This window comes from Danio aesculapii, chromosome 20, assembly GCF_903798145.1.
Source record: "Danio aesculapii chromosome 20, fDanAes4.1, whole genome shotgun sequence".
Classification (NCBI taxonomy): domain Eukaryota; kingdom Metazoa; phylum Chordata; class Actinopteri; order Cypriniformes; family Danionidae; genus Danio; species Danio aesculapii.
The window spans coordinates 47,155,466-47,176,530 of NC_079454.1; the positions used below are offsets into that span (position 1 = coordinate 47,155,466).

Here is a 21,065-nt window from a genome sequence, read left to right on the forward strand (position 1 = left end):
AAACTTCAAAGTAATTAGTAATCTGACTACTATTTACATTAGTAATGTAATCGGATTACAATTTTCCAGTAGTCAGTAATTTGTAATCTATTACTTTAAAGTAACTTACCCAACACTGATCATGTTATATATCGTTACCGTGATATGAGGTTGTCATATCGCTCAGCCCTAGTGTGAAACAGCATTTCCTCTTTTCTTTTTCCCGCAGTTGAGAAACACTCCAGCGACTGATCTGCAGAGATTTTACGGTTCGTGCAGAGCTTCCCGTATCTTTCCTGACATCATTTTTGCTTAAGTGTTTGATTTTTATTTTTAAAAACATCTTGGGTTTTTTTAAATCGTAACTTTCTGTAAACTGTTTCCAGAATATATTTGGTGTATTAAATGACACACACAGAAGATGAATGTTGTCTTTACTGAATTCACAATCTCGGATGTTTTGAATGCCAGACGTCTTTATTTTGCAGTCTAAAGTTCGTGATCTTCAGGATGGTAAAGTTCACTCATTAAACGGTAAATGTAGGATGGCGCGTGTCCACCGATGTTGGAGATAAACAGCGTGATGAGCTCAGGAGGAACGTAGTCGAACACCGGACAGTGAGCGTTGACTTTAGACAAGATCTCACCTGGAGGAAAGAAAAATATATACACATGTAAAATAAGCTATTTACTAGATATTTTTCAAGATACTAGTATTCAGCTTAAATTAACATTTAAAGGCTTAATTACCCTAACTTGCTTAATTAACCTAGTTAAGAAAGTCATTGTATAACTATGGTTTGTTCTGTAGATAATCGAAAAAATATTGCTAAAGGGGGCTAATAATATTGACCTTAAATAATTTTTTAAAAATTAAAAACCGCTTTTTTTCTAGCCGAAATAAAACAAATAAGAGTTTCTCCAGAAGAAAAAATATTATAGGAAATACTGTGAAAAATTCCTTGCTCTGTTAAACATCATTTGGGAAATATTTAAAGAAGAAAAATGCACAGGAGGGTGAATAATAGCTACTGAAAAAACTTCGACCAATGGAAAATTCTCTTCTCTTTGAATTTACGATTTGTATTTAAAGACACTATGTTATTTTCACCACTAGAGGGTGTATGTTCACAACAAACAAAGCTTTAACTATGCCACGGTCCCTCGCCTCTGTTTCATCAGCTTGTTATCACGTGGAGAAGCAGCAGCGCCATTTTAGTATTATAATTAATTTGGATGGGATTCAAATGGCACAGGACATTAATGCCTCGTTTCCACTGACTGGTACAGTATGGGTCACTTTTATCAGGCTTGTGTCTCCACTGCCAAAAGGCTATCAATGGTGGGCGTGGTGTATGACATTGTTTCAGTGTTCAATGTTTTGAATCATTCGCGCTTGAGGAAATGTGAAAGTAAAGCGGTACGGGTCACTCACATATCATATGAGAAGCACTTCTCACAAAACAGATGCTTTATACACATCAGTACTTCATGTATAAATGTTTATTACTAACTTTTCTATGAACATAATTGGATTATAACTGCAGATCAATGATGGTGCGAAATAGCCTACTGTAACGTCTGTAATTATATAAATAAATAAATAAATAAATAAATAAATGCAACATATATAAACACCCTTACAGTCTCTGATATGTTATCAGTTACAGAAAAACTACACACAGTAGACATTTAGTCCTTATTTGGGTTCAAAAACAACACAAAATAAAGCCCAGTCAGTGCAAACCTCTAATCTGTATCTTTAATCTTCACCAGCACATATGTAAGGTTAACATATTGTTAGAAAGTAATTCCATCATTACGAGTTCATAATAGTCCAAAAGATGATGATAATAGTTAAACATGGCAGGTTGTTCATGTTTTGGTTGCTGAAATAATCATTTGCTTGTCTTTTTTCGCCCTTCACTGTCACATTTGTTAGTTTCTGAAAGGATCAGATGTCAGAAGCACTTCAGTAATCACAAGCACATAATTATCATCAGCTCAAGTCATTTCTAATATAGACACACGGTGAGCAATCGCAAGCTCTCTCGAGAAGGTGGAACCGCTCACGGACGGCCTCTTAAATAACAACAGGACACAGGGCAGATTAGGCCTAAAAACCATACTGTACCGTGCCACTCAGTGGAAACGGGCCATAATACATGGTCTGGTGTGCGGTCTGTGCAAACTCCGGCACAGTTCATGTTGCACCAAATTACGAAAATGAGCCGCTGAGTTTATTCTGTGACCTCTTGATGCCATTTCTTTCTAATGTAGAATAAAGATGAAATTAAAAGCCTTTTCTAAAAATAAGAAGGTGCCGTGTTTGAGAGACACAGTACTGAAGTTTTATTTTCAGAAGATACTCGATATTTGCTGGAATAACTTTAATTTTCAAAGCACGCTGATATTATTTTGAACAATTGTCACTTTCTGAGCTCATTTCTTAAATGTTTTCAGACCCTATAGAATTTACTAAATTCAAGTTTATTTGTATAGTGCTTTTCACAATAATTATCATTTTAAAAGGGGTCGCACACCGGATGCGCCACTCAGCGACGCACATATGACAGTTGGAAGTAACACACACCAGACACGCACATTTGCATGTTATTTAAAATGAAACAATGCAGATGGCACTCTGTGGCGCGGCAGAAATATCAACAGTGCCGAGTTTTAGCTGAGCGACTTGCAGTGCGTACCTTGATAGGAAGCTATGTTTAGAATTCTAAAATGTACGGCACAGGCCACCCCGTGTGTGACGTTTGTTTCAGACCCTGGCTTGTTTGCCCCACTTAGCTCGGTTCGTTTGGGCATATGTGAATCCCACAATCACTCTCTAATCCACGTCATCGGTCTCCTGAATGAGGTGGTCTCTGCTCAATTTAAACAAACTCTGGAGCAGTTCGTTTGTAGTGAGGAAGCAAAACCAATGAACTAACAAACCAACCTATATCACAGTGTATTATGATTATGTAATAGTCATATAAAGTTTAGTTATTATCCCCCATTTATTTTTTTCCCCAATTTCTGTTTAACGAAGAGATTTTTTTCAACATTTGTAAACATAATAGTTTTAATAACGGATTCATTTTATCTTTGTCATGATGACAGTAAATAATATTTGACTAGATATTTTTCAAGACACTTCTATACAGCTTAAAGTGACATTTAAAGGCTTAACTAGGTTAATCAGGTTAACTAGGCAGGTTAGGGTAATTAGGCAAGTTATTGCATGACGTTAGTTTGTTCTGTAGACTTAAAAATAAATAGCTTAAAGGGGCTAATAATTTTGACCTTAAAATGAGACCTTTAAATTAAAAACTGCTTTTATTCAAGCCGAAATAAAACAAATAAGACTTTCTCCAGAAGAATAAAAATGTTATCAGACATACTGTGAAAAATTCCTTGCTCTGTTAAACATAATTTGGGAAATATTTAACAAAAAATAAAAATTCAAAGGGAGGCTAATAATTCTGACTTCAACTCTATATAGTAGAGATATCATTCCTACTGGTAAAAGTGTGTTATGTCGAATACGAAGGTGAAAGCATGCCATCAAACTGAACTATTAAAAAATATATCATATCTTATAATAACTTTTTGGTTCTTCTGATTTAGAACCGATTCATATTTTACAACTCTTGACAATTGAAATGAGGCTCTGTATGAGAAATTCTGACCTCTGATTTATATTTGGTGATTATGTCTGTGAGTGTCACCATTCAAAATCAAAGCGCACCTTTTCACTTGGGTCTCATTTTTCATCGTCATAAATTTAAATAAGGAAGTATAACAGCGGAGAGGATTCCCGGAAAATAAACCAAACGCCAATGAGTGGAGAGTTTACTCTCACGTGACTTGTTTTAGCCGTATTGGTCCATTTAGAAATTTTGCCGTGTGAAAGCGAACCGCACCAAGAACAATTTTAATCCCAGTTTCTGATTAAAACAATCGATCTACAGGTGTGAAAGCACCCTAAAGCTGCTTTACAAAATGTGTGCGATATTACATTACAATCAGAAAAAGCATCTCAATCATTAATATAAAATGCCCTCATAGCGGCATATAATGAGTATTAATTAATGCAAAACGATGATTACCTTCAGTAAAGGGAAGCACTTCATGCGGCGAAACAAACTTATGGAAGGTGTCCTCTTCATTGGGAAACTGCAAAAACAAACAAGCCAAGTTAAACCTGGAAAATCTGCATTTGTGTGATCTGCTGTACACTACCTGACAAAAGTCTTTTCCTCGATCCTAATTTTAAGAGCAACAAATAATAACTTGACTTCTAGTTGATCATTTGGAAAAGTGGCAGAAGGTCGATTTTTCAGATGAATCATCTGTTGAACTGCATCCCAATCATCACAAAAACTGCTGAAGACCTACTGGAACCAGCATGAACCCAAGATTCTCAGAGCAATCAGTCAAGTTTGGTGAAGGAAAAATCATGGTTTGGGGTTACATTCAGTATGGGGGCGTGAGAGAGATCTGCAGAGTGGATGGCAACATCAACAGCCTGAGGTATCAAGACATTTGTGCTGCCCATTACATTACAAACCACAGGAGAGGGCAAATTCTTCAGCAGGATAGCGCTCCTTCTCATACTTCAGCCTCCACATCAAAGTTCCTGAAAGCAAAGAAGGTCAAGGTGCTCCAGGATTGGCCAGCCCAATCACCAGACATGAACATTATTGAGCGATGTGTTGAGATGGAGGCATTGAAGATGAATGCAAAGAATCTTGATGAACTCTGGGAGTCCTGCAGAAACGCTTCTTTGATATTCCAGATGACTTTATTAATAAGTGATTTGAGTCATTGCAGAGATGTATGGATGCAGTCCTCCAAGCTCATGAGAGTCATGCACAATATTCATTCTTTGTCCACGGCAGCATGACTTTATATTCTATACTGGACATTATTTCTGTTCAGTGACAAAACAAAGTCAGACCTTACTGTCCTAATTAAATAATTAAAAATCAAGGCATGATCATATTTTATTTTGGTAAAATTAGCGTAATCTAGAGGTCTTTGCCTTTCATATAAGCCACTTCTGATACCAAATGATCAACTAGAATTCAAGTTATTATTTGTCGTTCCCAAAACTTGGATAAGTGACAAGACTTTTGTTAGGTAGTGTAGTTTCTGTAAAGTGCGTTGAGGCCTGCAGACCTGCGGTGAGAGCTTGAACATGGGCGCGCAGACGATCAGAGGAGTGGAGTGGTGTTTGGCCGCCAAAGCCAGTGTGTGTGTGCCGTTGACTGCCCGCAGGCCTCCGTTTGCCAGCACCGTCTGTGTGCCAATGATCACCTGGATAACACACATTTCAGCGAAACAGAGTAAGCCACTTGATCAGGTATTTATTTACCACATCACAATAATGCATCAAAAACTGAAGTCTATACATCACTTATATGAGGGAAAAGACATATGATGAGGTTTCTAGTTGTTCTGCTGGGTTTATCAGCACATTAAAGCTTCAATGAATTTAAAATAAAGTTTTTCAGATGCTAGTATAAAGTATGTTAGTCTTAATGATATCTAGAAGCTAGCGTGCTCCAAAGTACATGTGACGATATTCACATTTAGAAGGTGTTATGAACCTGATATAAACATCCAAAGCTTGCTTGTTTGTCACTTCCACCTAAATGGATCAATGATTTGTTTCTAACGTCACCTTATACTTCAGTTTCTCATCAAATCTGCTGACCAATCAAACGCTCTCTGGTATCTGACATGCCCCACCCCCTTCTCATCTGATGCGCTTGAGCTCGACCACTCTCACTGGCAGAGTTGTACTAAAACCTAACGCTATTGGATCATTTTAAAGGGGAGGAGCTACACTATGTCCCACCCCCTCTTCATGTTTCAGTTGAGATTACGTCAAACATTGAATGAAAGGAATCTTATAAGGATTAACATTTTATTTCACCTTATTGACTCTTGACATTACAGCAAAGATGGCGGCGTCTGGGATGACTGTTGTTTCGATGTCCTCTTTGGAAAGACTTGTGGCCATTTCATGCCCCTGATAGACAAAAGATAGAGTTTAGCAACTTCTTTTTTTTCTTCAAGATATTAAAACTTATACCACCAATTAATGCACTTGCTTAAAATATATAAATAAAGTTATTTATAATGACAATAGTTTATTATGATTTAATGAGTATATGATTTAAAAAGTATAATGTACTTAGTATTTATTAATAATTGTAAAAGTAAAACACTGATATTTATTAAATATTATTTAGCAATATTGTATGCAATAAATAGATATAAAACTAGAATAAAAATAAATGGTCTACATAGCATTATTTATAATAGAAAAGTGTGTATTTAAGTCAAAACGTATATTACTATAGTTATTAATGACAACAGTATTATAGTATGCATTATTAATAATAAACATTTAACAGAATATGCAAGTAATATATATATATATATATATATATATATATATATATACATACAGTTGAAGTCTTATTAGCCCCCCTGACTTATTAGCTTCTAATCATAATAGTTCTAATAACTAGATATTTTCAAGACACTTCAATACAGCTTAACGTGACATTTAAAGGCTGCACTAGGTTAATTAGGGTAACTAGGCAGGTTAGGGTAATTATGCAAGTTATTGTATAACGATGGTTTGTTCTGTAGACTATTGAAAAAAAAAATAGCTTAAAGGGGCTAATAATTTTGACCATAAAATGGTGTTAAAAATTAAAAACTGCTTTTATTCTAGCCGAAATAAAACAAAAGACTTTCTCCAGAAGAAAAAATATTATCAGACTTACAGTGAAAATTTCCTTCCTCTGTTCAACATCATTTGGGAAATGTTAAGAAAAATTAAAAAAATAAATAAAAGGGGGGCTAATAATTCTGACTACAACTCTATATGTGTGTAATATATAAACAGTTATTGTACATTTTAATAATTTTATTATCATTTATTAATAAATATGGAATGGCAAATTAATGAGTTGTACTAAATATTGAATATTAAATACTTAATATTATAAATGTTACTGCACATTATAGTATTATATTAAATAACAGTACTTGTTTAATAATACCAACAACAACATTACAATGCTGCATTTAAGTTTAATTACTACTTAATATTAATATCAAGTTATATTAAACGTTATTAAGTATTTAATATTGAAATATTATCTAATTATTATAGCGTATACTGTTGTCAAATGACAGCGTTGTTCGCTCATGGCTGCCTGTTGGTAAAGTCTAGAAGGGATACAGCTGTGGATATTTGCATCAATATAGCATAATTTATGACACAATTATTAATATTTTGACATTACTATGAGGATAGGGGTAGCATTAATAAAATATAATTTAATGGGTAGTTTAATAAATAATACTCTGTATAATTACTGTTTTTACATCACCGTGATGGTTGGTTTTAGGGTAGGGGTAGACATTACCCCCTTTCACACAGTGATACCAGTAAATATCCGGAAAATTTCCAGAAGGACTTCACCGGTAAATTCAAATATGTGCTGTTCACAGAGGCAAGGACGCTCAGGAATTTTAGCGGAAAAGACAATTAAAAAATACCGGTTAATTCTGACACCATTAAACAGAGATGAGTTCTAAACGGCCACGCTTGTATTAAACATGACGGACATCACTCTTTTTCTTGATGCTTTCTCTTTTATTTAAAACTTTAGCAACGCTCCTTCACATGCTCGCGCATCACTCATCTGAACGCAGAGCTCCCAGGTAAACTCTCAGCGGGTTTTCATAAGTATTTATCAAAATCAATATTTATCAATCATTTTTTCCACAGTTGGCGTATGAAGGACCGTAGAAACGCTATCTGACAAACAACTAGTAGGTAAATGTGTCTGGAAAAGTATTCAAAGGCTTTTATTTTCATAAACAGCTCGGATGTGGATGCGTCTGATTGGCAGGAGCAGACGTCTCACGTCAGCACGTTCTAATCGTGAACGTGCTCTTTCCGGCACTTTTCCTTCTGCGTTCACACAGCGCATCATTCCTGAAAACTACTGGTAATGTTACAACTTCTCTTTCCGGAAAATAGCCAGAACGAATTTAGCGATACTTTATTAAAAAGGGGCTGTTCACACATGATCCCTTTACTGAAAATTGCCTGTAATTTTCCGGAAAGAAACTGTACGTGTGAAAGGGGCTGTTACTAAAACACAATTAATGAGTAATATAATAATTCTCGTTAACTTCCTGCCACAGCTGTATCCATTCTAGCAACAACCCTGCCTGTTTGACAACCCTACCTGTTTGCCAGTAATGTGGGAATTACTAGTGATTAAAAACACACACACAATGAATGCAAGCATGCACTCACTAGACAGAAAGGCGCACACTCAGCTACGATGACGTGGAACTTGCGTTTGCGCGCCGCATCTTTCAGAAAAGCCTCCACAGTCCTGGAGCGGCCGATGGTCATGATCACCTCATTGGAGTGAATGTGCTCCAGCGCCTGCATGGAGATGTTGTCTGTGGTGCCCTCTGAAAACACAAATCCCCACAATAACACTAGACATCAGCGGCACATTTACTTCAGTCCTCTCTAAGTTATATTTTTACTTTATTTTATTTGTTTGAAGAACAGATTAACCTGCTTTTGCAACTGTGTGCTGATTCTATTGCTTTTTTTTTCAAAGCTGAATGTGTTTGCCCATATAAGTGTTTTCTGGATGTGTTTGCCCATATAAGGGTTTCCTGGATGTGTTTGGCTGAATGTGTTTGCCTGGATGTGTTAGCCTGGATGTGTTTTCTCGGATGTCCTGAATATGTTTGCCTATATGAGGATTTCCTGGAAAGCCACATTTCAATGAGAGGTGATGCAAAATAGTCTGTTGGAATGAAGGGGATTGAGATCAAACAAACCTTTTTATTGATCAGAGTTGCATTTTGCTTGCAAGCTTTCTTGGTTATGTTGATTACAAGTGCATAAAAAAAATCAATTGTGTTGTCAACATTCATAATTGCAACTATAATAGTTCACCCAAAAATGTAACTATGTAAATATAAAAGATTTGTCAACACCAATCCACGTTGGGCTTCTCTTACAGATGTTACGCTATTTTACCTTTGTGTAAGCTTTTTTCCAGCTGTCTGCAGGTAGCTGCTTTAATATAGACTTATATAGGCAAGGCAAGATTGTTTATTTATAGACAAGGTGATCCCTTTATAGACGAGGGATGACGAATATTGGGTTAAACTTTCAGGATACAACTTTACGTAGCGACTCTTACGTAGTATATAGAACGAATTATTGCGAATCATTGATTCTGTAGGTTAACAACGGTTTCCAGTTGATTCGATCAGAGCGACTCTCCAGTTAGCGAATCATTGATTCTGTAGGTTAACAACAGTTTCCAGTTGATTCAAATGATTCGATCAGAGCGACTCTCCAGTTAGCGAATCATTGATTCTGTAGGCTAACATCAGTTTCCAGTTGATTCAAATGATCCGATCAGAGCGACTCTCCAGTTTGCGAATCATTGATTCTTTAGGTTAACAACGGTTTCCAGTTGATTCAAATGATCCGATCAGAGCGACTCTCCAGTTTGCGAATCATTGATTCTTTAGGTTAACAACGGTTTCCAATTGATTCAAATGATCCGATCAGAGCGACTCTCCAGTTAGCGAATCATTGATTCTGTAGGCTAACAACAGTTTCCAGTTGAATCAAATGATCCGATCAGAGCGACTCTCCAGTTAGCGAATCATTGATTCTGTAGGTTAACAACGGTTTCCAGTTGAATCAAATGATCCGATCAGAGCGACTCTCCAGTTAGCGAATCATTGATTCTGTAGGTTAACAACAGTTTCCAACTGATTCAAATGATCCGATCAGAGCGACTCTCCAGTTAGCGAATCATTGATTCTGTAGGTTAACAACAGTTTACAGTTGATTCAAATGATCCGATCAGAGCGACTCTCCAGTTAGCGAATCATTGATTCTGTAGGTTAACAACAGTTTCCAGTTGATTCAAATGATCCGATCAGAGCGACTCTCCAGTTAGCGAATCATTGATTCTGTAGGTTAACAACAGTTTCCAATTGATTCAAATGATCCGATCAGAGCGACTCTCCAGTTAGCGAATCATTGATTCTGTAGGCTAACAACAGTTTCCAGTTGATTCAAATGATCCGATCAGAGCAACTCTCCAGTTAGCGAATCATTGATTCTGTAGGCTAACAACAGTTTCCAGTTGATTCAAATGATCCGATCAAAGCGACTCTCCAGTTAGCGAATCATTGATTCTGTAGGTTAACAACAGTTTCCAGTTGATTCAAATGATCCGATCAGAGCGACTCTCCAGTTAGCGAATCATTGATTCTGTAGGTTAACAACAGTTTTCAGTTGATTCAAATGATCCGATCAGAGCGACTCTCCAGTTAGCGAATCATTGATTCTGTAGGTTGTTTCCAGGTAACTCCCTGATTCAGTAACATTATTGCTAATTCTGGCCAAATGTTCTTGCATTATAAATATTCATCAGTAAGTAATTGTTTTACTGTTAACACCGTTTAAAAATAAAGCATGTGTACTTTTGTACTTTGGTGAGAAATATTTTTAAGTATTTCTACTCAAGTACAGTTGAATTAAATCTCTTGTGTACAGTATTATAAAATTACCCAGTATTGTAGATTTCTACAACTATAGGGTATATTATACTACAATACACCCTAGATTACTCTAGTAAAAGCTAAAGTACACTACAGTTTATCAGTTTACTATAGTTAATACTGTACTGTATGCTGTAGCGTTCATTAACAAAGAGTACATACTATAACATGCACAGTATAATACACTTGATATGGTTCAAAAACACTACAGTATTTACTATAAATCACTACAGTATTTACTATAAAATCACTACAGTATTTACTATAAATCACTACAGTATTTACTATAAAACACTACAGTATTTACTATAAAACACTACAGTATTTACTATAAAATCACTACAGTATTTACTATAAATACAGTATTACTATAAAACCTACAGTATTTACTATAAAACACTACAGTATTTACTATAAAATCACTACAGTATTTACTATAAAACACTACAGTATTTACTATAAAATCACTACAGTATTTACTATAAATCACTACAGTATTTACTATAAATCACTACAGTATTTACTATAAAACACTACAGTATTTACTATAAATCACTACAGTATTTACTATAAAATCACTACAGTATTTACTATAAATCACTACAGTATTTACTATAAAACACTACAGTATTTACTATAAAATCACTACAGTATTTACTATAAAACACTACAGTATTTACTATAAATCACTACAGTATTTACTATAAATCACTACAGTATTTACTATAAATCACTACAGTATTTACTATAAAACACTACAGTATTTACTATAAATCACTACAGTATTTACTATAAAATCACTACAGTATTTACTATAAAACACTACAGTATTTACTATAAATCACTACAGTATTTACTATAAAACACTACAGTATTTACTATAAATCACTACAGTATTTACTATAAATCACTACAGTATTTACTATAAAATCACTACAGTATTTACTATAAAATCACTACAGTATTTACTATAAAACACTACAGTATTTACTATAAATCACTACAGTATTTACTATAAACACTACAGTATTTACTATAAATCACTACAGTATTTACTATAAAATCACTACAGTATTTACTATAAAACACTACAGTATTTACTATAAATCACTACAGTATTTACTATAAATCACTGCAGTATTTACTATAAATCACTGCAGTATTTACTATAAAATCACTACAGTATTTACTATAAAACACTACAGTATTTACTATAAATCACTACAGTATTTACTATAAATCACTACAGTATTTACTATAAAACACTACAGTATTTACTATAAATCACTACAGTATTTACTATAAATCACTACAGTATTACTATAAAATCACTACAGTATTTACTATAAATCACTACAGTATTTACTATAAAACACTACAGTATTTACTATAAATCACTACAGTATTTACTATAAAATCACTACAGTATTTACTATAAAATCACTACAGTATTTACTATAAATCACTACAGTATTTACTATAAAACACTACAGTATTTACTATAAAACACTACAGTATTTACTATAAATCACTACAGTATTTACTATAAAACACTACAGTATTTACTATAAATCACTACAGTATTTACTATAAAACACTACAGTATTTACTATAAAATCACTACAGTATTTACTATAAAACACTACAGTATTTACTATAAATCACTACAGTATTTACTATAAAACACTACAGTATTTACTATAAAATCACTACAGTATTTACTATAAAACACTACAGTATTTACTATAAAATCACTACAGTATTTACTATAAAACACTACAGTATTTACTATAAAATCACTACAGTATTTACTATAAAATCACTACAGTATTTACTATAAACACTACAGTATTTACTATAAATCACTACAGTATTTACTATAAAACACTACAGTATTTACTATAAAACACTACAGTATTTACTATAAAATCACTGCAGTATTTACTATAAAACACTACAGTATTTACTATAAAACACTACAGTATTTACTATAAATCACTACAGTATTTACTATAAAACACTACAGTATTTACTATAAAACACTACAGTATTTACTATAAAACACTACAGTATTTACTATAAAACACTACAGTATTTACTATAAATCACTACAGTATTTACTATAAAACACTACAGTATTTACTATAAAACACTACAGTATTTACTATAAAACACTACAGTATTTACTATAAATCACTACAGTATTTACTATAAAACACTACAGTATTTACTATAAAACACTACAGTATTTACTATAAAACACTACAGTATTTACTATAAAACACTACAGTATTTACTATAAATCACTACAGTATTTACTATAAAACACTACAGTATTTACTATAAAACACTACAGTATTTACTATAAATCACTACAGTATTTACTATAAATCACTACAGTATTTACTATAAATCACTACAGTATTTACTATAAATCACTACAGTATTTACTATAAAACACTACAGTATTTACTATAAATCACTACAGTATTTACTATAAATCACTACAGTATTTACTATAAATCACTACAGTATTTACTATAAAACACTACAGTATTTACTATAAATCACTACAGTATTTACTATAAAATCACTACAGTATTTACTATAAATCACTACAGTATTTACTATAAAACACTACAGTATTTACTATAAATCACTACAGTATTTACTATAAAATCACTACAGTATTTACTATAAATCACTACAGTATTTACTATAAATCATTACAGTATTTACTATAAAATCACTGCAGTATTTACTATAAAACACTACAGTATTTACTATAAAACACTACAGTATTTACTATAAATCACTACAGTATTTACTATAAATCACTACAGTATTTACTATAAAACACTACAGTATTTACTATAAAACACTACAGTATTTACTATAAATCACTACAGTATTTACTATAAAACACTACAGTATTTACTATAAATCACTACAGTATTTACTATAAAACACTACAGTATTTACTATAAATCACTACAGTATTTACTATAAAACACTACAGTATTTACTATAAAATCACTACAGTATTTACTATAAAATCACTGCAGTATTTACTATAAATCACTACAGTATTTACTATAAAATCACTGCAGTATTTACTATAAAATCACTGCAGTATTTACTATAAAATCACTACAGTATTTACTATAAAACACTACAGTATTTACTATAAATCACTACAGTATTTACTATAAATCACTACAGTATTTACTATAAAACACTACAGTATTTACTATAAATCACTACAGTATTTACTATAAATCACTACAGTATTTACTATAAAATCACTACAGTATTTACTATAAAATCACTGCAGTATTTTTTATGTGGGCTAAAACACAAAACCTCCCAAATATACATTTATCATTAGGAGAACAGATAGCCTCTCCATGGATTCTCACCCAGTTCTGTCAGCAGCTCATTGATGGCTTCGATGACGTTGGCTTTGAGGTGAGCGAAGTGCTGTCTGAAGTTGTCTTCACTGGATCCTCCAGACGTCAGCAGCTTGTGCAGAGATTCCTGCTGATCCGCCTCCTCACTGCTGCCTCTGGACCTGAAGACAACATATCATCTCCAGGTCATCCACACGGAAAATACTACAGTCGTTTTTAATAATGGTTTATAACTTGTATTAAATACTATAGTGTTTTTGAACCAAACTACAGTAAAATACTTGAATTAACCTGTTCCCTACTGAAAAAAACAGCTTAAACCAGCCTAGGCTGGTTGGCTGGTTTTAGTGGGGTTTTGGCCATTTCCAGGCTGGTTTACAGCTATTTCCAGCCTGGTTTTAGTTGGTCAGGCTGGGAGATGACCAGCTAAAACCAGCTATGTCCAGCTTAAATCAGGCTGGATTTAGCTGGTCATTTTCATGTAACATGAGCATTTTTAATTAGGTCGTCACTCCACTCAGCTCCCTTTTAGCCAAAGACGTCTGCGGTTGGCATTAAAAGCAGTGTGGTGTACGGTAAAATTTGGCATCCTACCGCACAACACGACATGTTTTCTATTGCAACCAGTCTTATTTAGCAACCGGGAACCCATGTGATGTCATGTGTGACGTAGGTTGGTAATTCCTCTATACATAGAATAACCTTATACAGAAATATTGTCCATATGGCTCCATCTTGTGGACAGCATCCCTATTGTAGCTCCCATCTGCTAAAATGTGTTGTTGTGTAACAAAGATGATGCAGAAACATTGAAAACATTCATGAATAAGCTTTCAGTCACTCTTTCTGTTTTAGTATATCAGTGGAAGGAAAGAGGGAATTAAGTTAACCCTTTATTGGGTGGAGAACCATATCTGGTCATTTCTTTGACATTATATATTACAATATAATTTACAATATATAGTAAAGTCCTGAAAGTTATCAATTCTTGTAATAATAACCCCAGGAATGCTCCTGTGTTGGTTTAATGAGTGGCCTAGTGGTGATTTTTGGAGATATTGCCCAAATATCTGACCTGGCATATTCCTCTCGAATGATCTTCAGCACCCTGCGGATCATGTTACCGACTGTGGTCTCAGATGGCTGAGCTGCTGTCATCCTCCTGCCCTCCTTCCGAATGATCTCCATCAGTTCACCTTAAAACAAAACACACAAAACTAGGACTTCAAGGTGTTTCTAGAGGGTCTGTCAAAAAAACTAAATAATTAACAAGAATAGGATTTAATTAAATAAATACATCAATGAGAAATTTAATAAATTAACTATATAAACATGCATTATATAAAGTGATTAATAATTAATAATTATTATTAATAATAATAATAATAATAATAATAATAATTATGTCAAATTATTTAAAAATCAAACAATGAACAAAACTATGAACTGCAAATTTAGACAAATACACAACACTAATAATTAGATTCATTTAAATAATAAGCAATGTAAAATTCTATTTTAATTAAACAATGCTAATTAATTAACATTGAATAAATAACAATGAAGTTATAATGACCTGAATCATAAAGATGATAGAAATATAATAATCAGATTTAAGTAATAAAAACATTGGTTAAAACATTAAATTAATCCCTTTATTAAATTGAGAAATAATTGTCACACTTTACATTAGATCATGAATTTACTGTGAATTTATTAATCATAATTTACTAATGCATTGCATTATTAAAATCCTAAGTTTGACATCAGTTAATGCACTGGGAGTTAACAAGAACTAACAAACTTTATTTTCATTAACTAACATAAAGAAATGTGAATGACTACTGTAGTGAGTGTTCGTTATTGGTTTGTGCTAGTAAATACATTAACTAATGGAACCTTATTTTAAAGTGTTACTAAAATAATAAATTATTACTAATATACAAGAGATTAGAAACACATTTATAATGTTCACTAATTTATCACTGTAAAATATACACTCACCGGCCACTTTATTAGGTACACCTGTCCAACTGCTCGTTATCGCAAATTTCTAATCAGCCAATCATATGACAGCAACTCAATGCATTTAGGCATGTAGAGATGGTCAAGACGATCTGCTGCAGTTCAAGCCGAGCATCAGAATGGGGAAGAAAGGTGAATTAAGTTACTTTGAACGTGGCATGGTCGTTGGTGCCAGACGGGCTGGTCTAAGCATTTCAGAAACTGCTGATCTACTGGGATTTTCACGCACAACCATCTCTAGGGTTTACAGATATACCCAGTGAGCTGCAGATCTGTGGGCACAAATGGCTTGTTGATGCCTGAGGTCAGAGGAGAACGGCCAGACTGGTTTCAGCTGATATAAAGACAAACGTAACTCAAATAAGCACTCATTACAACCGAGGTTTGCAGAAGAGCATCTCTGAACACACAACACGTCCAACCTTGAGGCAGATGGGCTACAGCAGCAGAAGAACACACCGGGTGCCACTCCTGTCAGCTAAGAACAGGAAACTGAGGCTACAATTCACACAGGCTCAACAAAACTTGACAAAGAAGATTGGAAAAACGTTGTCTGATCTGATGAGTCTCCATTTCTGCTGTGACATTCGGATGGTAGGGTCAGAATATGGCATCAACAACATGAAAGCATGGATCCATCCTGCCTTATATCAACGGTTCAGGCTGGTGGTGTAATGGTGTGGGGGATATTTTCTTGGCACACTTTGGGCCCATTAGTACCAATCTTCTGACTTCCAGCAGGATAACACATCGTGTCAAAGCGCAAATCATCTCAGACTGGTTTCTTGAACATGACAATGAGTTCACTGTAGTCAAATGGCCTCCACAGTCACCAGACTAATCCAATAGAGCACCCTTGGTATATGATGGAATGGGAGATTCGCATCATGGATGTGCAGCCGACAAATCTGCAGCAACTGTGTGACGCTATCATGTCAATATGGACCAAAATCTCAGGAATATTTTCAGCGGCTTGTTAAATCTATGCCATGAAAGATTAAGGCAGTTCTGAAGGCAAAAGTGGGTCCAACCAGGTTGATAAGGTGTACCTAATAAAGTGGCCGGTGAGTGTATATTTAAAGATATAATGTAACTGCCTTTTAAATCTGTTTTCTATTAAAATTTATTTTTGTTTTATATATCTTGGAGTCAGTGGCACATTAAAAATCTCTGGTGTAAAGCACAAGCAAAACAAAACATTCAAGAACAGGACATGATGCAACAGCTGTCGTTCATCCAGCAAGCTCAGCATCCGCTCGTGTTTTTTACCAAATATTTATTTTGTCAAATTTATTATTTATTTATTTCACTAATAAATGTATAATAATTATTTTGATGTATTTGTAAAATTGTATTTAAACTGGGTTTTATATGTTATGACAGTAACGTTAGTGTTTTAAGCTAAAATGAAGTTGAATACAGAAATACGAAATGTTGGGGGAAAATACTCGTGTACAATACAACAGTAATTTTATATATATATATATATATATATATATATATATATATATATATATATATATATATATATATATATATATATATATATATATATATATATACACACACACACACACAATCTATCATAACAGAATAGTCAGCGGTCAGATTGGAGTAACATTGGTTTTATATTCGCACATAACTTGTACCGTATATTGTTTACCACGCAACTCTGAATATTCGGTCTGAAATCGCATGCCAGTATGACTTCTAAACAACATTAGCACTATTTAATCGATTGTCAACATACTTTGATAGTCATTGGCTGCTAGAATGGGCAAAGAATAACTTTCTGAAATTATATTATTAGGGAGACTGTCCGAATGTGCGAATATAACTAACTGTACCCCTATATCGCTAGAGCTCTGCTCCGACCTCGGGCTCTCACTCACCGGCGCTGCTCCATCGGGCCTGCGCGGTAATTCTGCGGAGTAAAGAGCTCGTTTCCCGGGCGGTCTCCACCGAGCCCCGGAGAGATCCTGACCCGCTGCCGCAACGCTTCAGCTCGGACAGAAACGACTCGATGCGCTCGGACAGCTCCGTTTCTTTATCCGCGCCCGGCATTTTGACTGGAGCCTGAGAAAAGCGCAGATTCACGGCGAGTTTTTATCTCCTGACAGCTCGAACACGGGGAACCAGACAGAAAACTCCTCCGGGTCAGCAGTCCTTCTTCTTCTGCATTTATAACAGTGCTCAGGACTGGTGTAACAGCGCCACCAACCGGTCAAATTAACCAGGGCTTAAAAGGATAGTTCAGCCAAAAATGAAAGTTTTTCACTTAAAAATATCTCATTTACTCACACTCACATTTACTTGATTTAAACATTTCTGAGTCTCTTTCTTCTGCTGAACACACAATATGATGTTTTGAAGAGGAAACCTGTAACCATTCACTTCAATTGTCTCTGTTTTTCCTACGATTAAAGTCAAAGGTTACAGGTTTTCAGCCTTCTTCAAAATATCTCCGTTAGAGATTAGATTAGATTAGATTAGATTCAACTTTATTGTCATTACACATGTACAAGTACAAGGCAACGAAATGCAGTTTAGGTCTAACCAGCAGTGCAATAGCAGCAAGTGCAGGATACAGGTATAAGTTATAAAGTGCAGTTCTAGAAAAACTATGGTGATATTTACAGATAGATGTACTATGAACATTATATACAGGTTGTATTAGCTATGAACAGATTTACAATAAATGAATATATGTACAGGATGCTATTAATAATCAGGAGTGGCAGATAGATAACATAATTATAAATGTCCATGTGCTGTGGGTATGTCCAGTTCAAATAAGTGAATCAGTGCAATGAATATGTGCAAACTTTAAATGTGCAAATGTTAAATAGTGCAGTGATTGTGAGGAGTATAAGTTAGAGGAGTGTGGGGGTGTGTTGGGGGGGGGCAAAAGAGTCAGTGAGGGGCAGAGTTCAGGAGGGAGACAGCTCTGGGGAAAAAGCTGTTCCTCAGTCTGCTGGTTTTTGTCCGGGAGGGCCTGAAGCGCTTCCGGAAGGCAGGAGAGAAAACAGTCTGTGAGCAGGGTGAGAGGTGTCCTTAAGAATACTGCGTGCTCGGCGCAGACAGTGTTTCTTCTGGATGTCCTCAATGGCTGGCAGTGTTGTCCCTGTGATGCGTTGGGCAGTTTTCACCACCCGCTGCAGTGCCTTACGCTCAGCAACAGAGCAGCTTCCATACCAGACTGTGATGCAGTTGGTCAGGATGCTTTCTATTGTGCAGCGGTAGAAGTTCACCAAGACGGCTGATGAAAGCTGGTTCTTCTTAAGTTGCCTCAAGAAGAATAGGCGCTGGTGAGCCTTCTTGACCAGGCTGGAGGTGTTGGTGGTCCAGGAAAGGTCCTTTGAGATGTGGGTCCCCAGGAACTTGAAGGATGAGACAGGCTCAACGGCCATCCCATTAATGTGGATGGGATCATGTGAGCCTGTTCGTCCCTTCCTGAAGTCCACAATGAGCTCCTTGGTCTTGCTGGTGTTAAGGAGCAGATTATTGTCGGTGCACCAAGTGGCTAGATGCTGTATCTCCTCCCTGTAGGCAGTCTCATCATTATTGCTGATTAGACCAATTACTGTGGTGTCATCTGCAAATTTGATGATGGTGTTGGATCTGTTCACAGGCCTACAGTCGATGGTAAAAAGGGAGTAGAGGAAGGGGCTCAGCACGCAGCCCTGTGGTACACCAGTGTTGAGTGTGACGGTGGTGGAGCAGATGTGGCCTGATCTAACATTCTGAGGTCTGTTAGTCAGAAAGTCCATAACCCAGTTGCCGAGAGACGTGTCGATATCCAGGTCTCTGAGTTTGATCAGTAACTTAGAGGGTATGACAGTGTTGAATGCTGAGCTGAAGTCAACAAACAGCATTCGTGCAGAAGTGTTTTTATTGTCCAGGTGTGTGAGGACAGAGTGCAGTGCTATGGAGACGGCATCTTCTGTGCTCCTGTTGCCACGGTAGGCAAACTGATGTGGGTCCAGTGTGGATGGCAGAGAGTCTTTCAGATGTGCCAGGACCAACCGCTCAAAGCACTTCATGATGATGGGTGTGAGTGCTACAGGGCGGTAGTCATTCAGGCATGTTGGGCTGGAGTGTTTGGGCACCGGCACAATAGAGGGGGTTTTAAAGCATGTTGGCACAGTTGCTAGGTTAAGTGACAGGTTGAAAATGTCTGTGAATACCCCAGCGAGCTGTTCTGCACATGATTTGAGGACGCGCCCAGGAATATCGTCTGGTCCAGCAGCCTCACGCACATTGATCCGACTCAGAGTTCAACAGAATAAAGAGACTCCTGGTATGGAAATATTTGAGGGAGAGTAAACGGAGTCATTTTTTTAATTTTTGGTGAACTATCCCATTAAACACATATATTTATATAGGGGTGAATTCAGGCCAATTGGGAGTTTTTGCATTGAAATGACCAAGGAAAGGCATCACGGTGGCGCAGTGGGTAGCACAGTCGCCTGACAGCAAGGTCACTGGTTTAAGCCCCTACTGGGTTCAGATTGGTTCTTGGCACACTTTGGGCCCATAAGTACCAATTGAGCATCGTGTCAACATCACAGCCTACCTGAGGATTGTTGCTGACCATGTCCATCCCTTTATGACCAGTGTACTCATCCTCTGATGGCTACTTCCTGCAAGTCAAAGTCATCTCAGACTGGTTTCTTGAACATGATAATGAGTTCACTGTACTCAAATGGCCTCCACAGTCACCAGAATTTAACCCAATAGAGCACCTTTGGGATGCGGTGGAATGAGTTTCGCATCATGGATGTGCAGCTGACAAATCTGCAGCAACTTCATGATGCTCTCATGTCAATATGGAGCAAGATCTCTGAGGAATATTTCCAGTACCTTGTTGAATCTATGACATGAAGGATTGAGGCAGATCTGAAGGCAAAAGGGATCCAACCCGGTACTAGTAAGGTGTACCTAATAAAGTGGCCAGTGAGTGTAATCCATCACAGCTTCTTTCATTAGTAACTGACAAACACAAAA

The 21,065-nt window shown here is 35.6% G+C and overlaps 2 protein-coding genes across 2 annotated transcripts in view; one reads left to right on the forward strand and one right to left on the reverse strand.

The window, feature by feature from the left end:
* The window catches only part of zc3h14 (zinc finger CCCH-type containing 14), a 30,891-nt gene extending 30,492 nt beyond the window's left edge, over positions 1 to 399 (forward strand). Inside the window, exon 17 of the mRNA XM_056480932.1 lies at positions 209 to 399. Coding sequence (XP_056336907.1) covers positions 209 to 212 — 4 coding nt within the window. The 3' untranslated portion in view covers positions 213 to 399. The remainder of the gene's footprint in view (positions 1 to 208) is intronic.
* eif2b2 (eukaryotic translation initiation factor 2B, subunit 2 beta) lies at positions 397 to 18,224 on the reverse strand. Its single transcript, XM_056480934.1, has 8 exons — positions 17,951 to 18,224; positions 15,109 to 15,229; positions 14,043 to 14,194; positions 8,330 to 8,493; positions 5,918 to 6,013; positions 5,158 to 5,295; positions 4,086 to 4,152; positions 397 to 626 (listed from the first exon to the last, which is right to left on the reverse strand). The coding sequence occupies exons 1-8, from the start codon at positions 18,120 to 18,122 to the stop codon at positions 469 to 471; spliced, it is 1,068 nt and encodes a 355-aa protein (XP_056336909.1). The 5' UTR covers positions 18,123 to 18,224; the 3' UTR covers positions 397 to 468.
* Between the last annotated feature and the right edge of the window lie 2,841 nt (positions 18,225 to 21,065).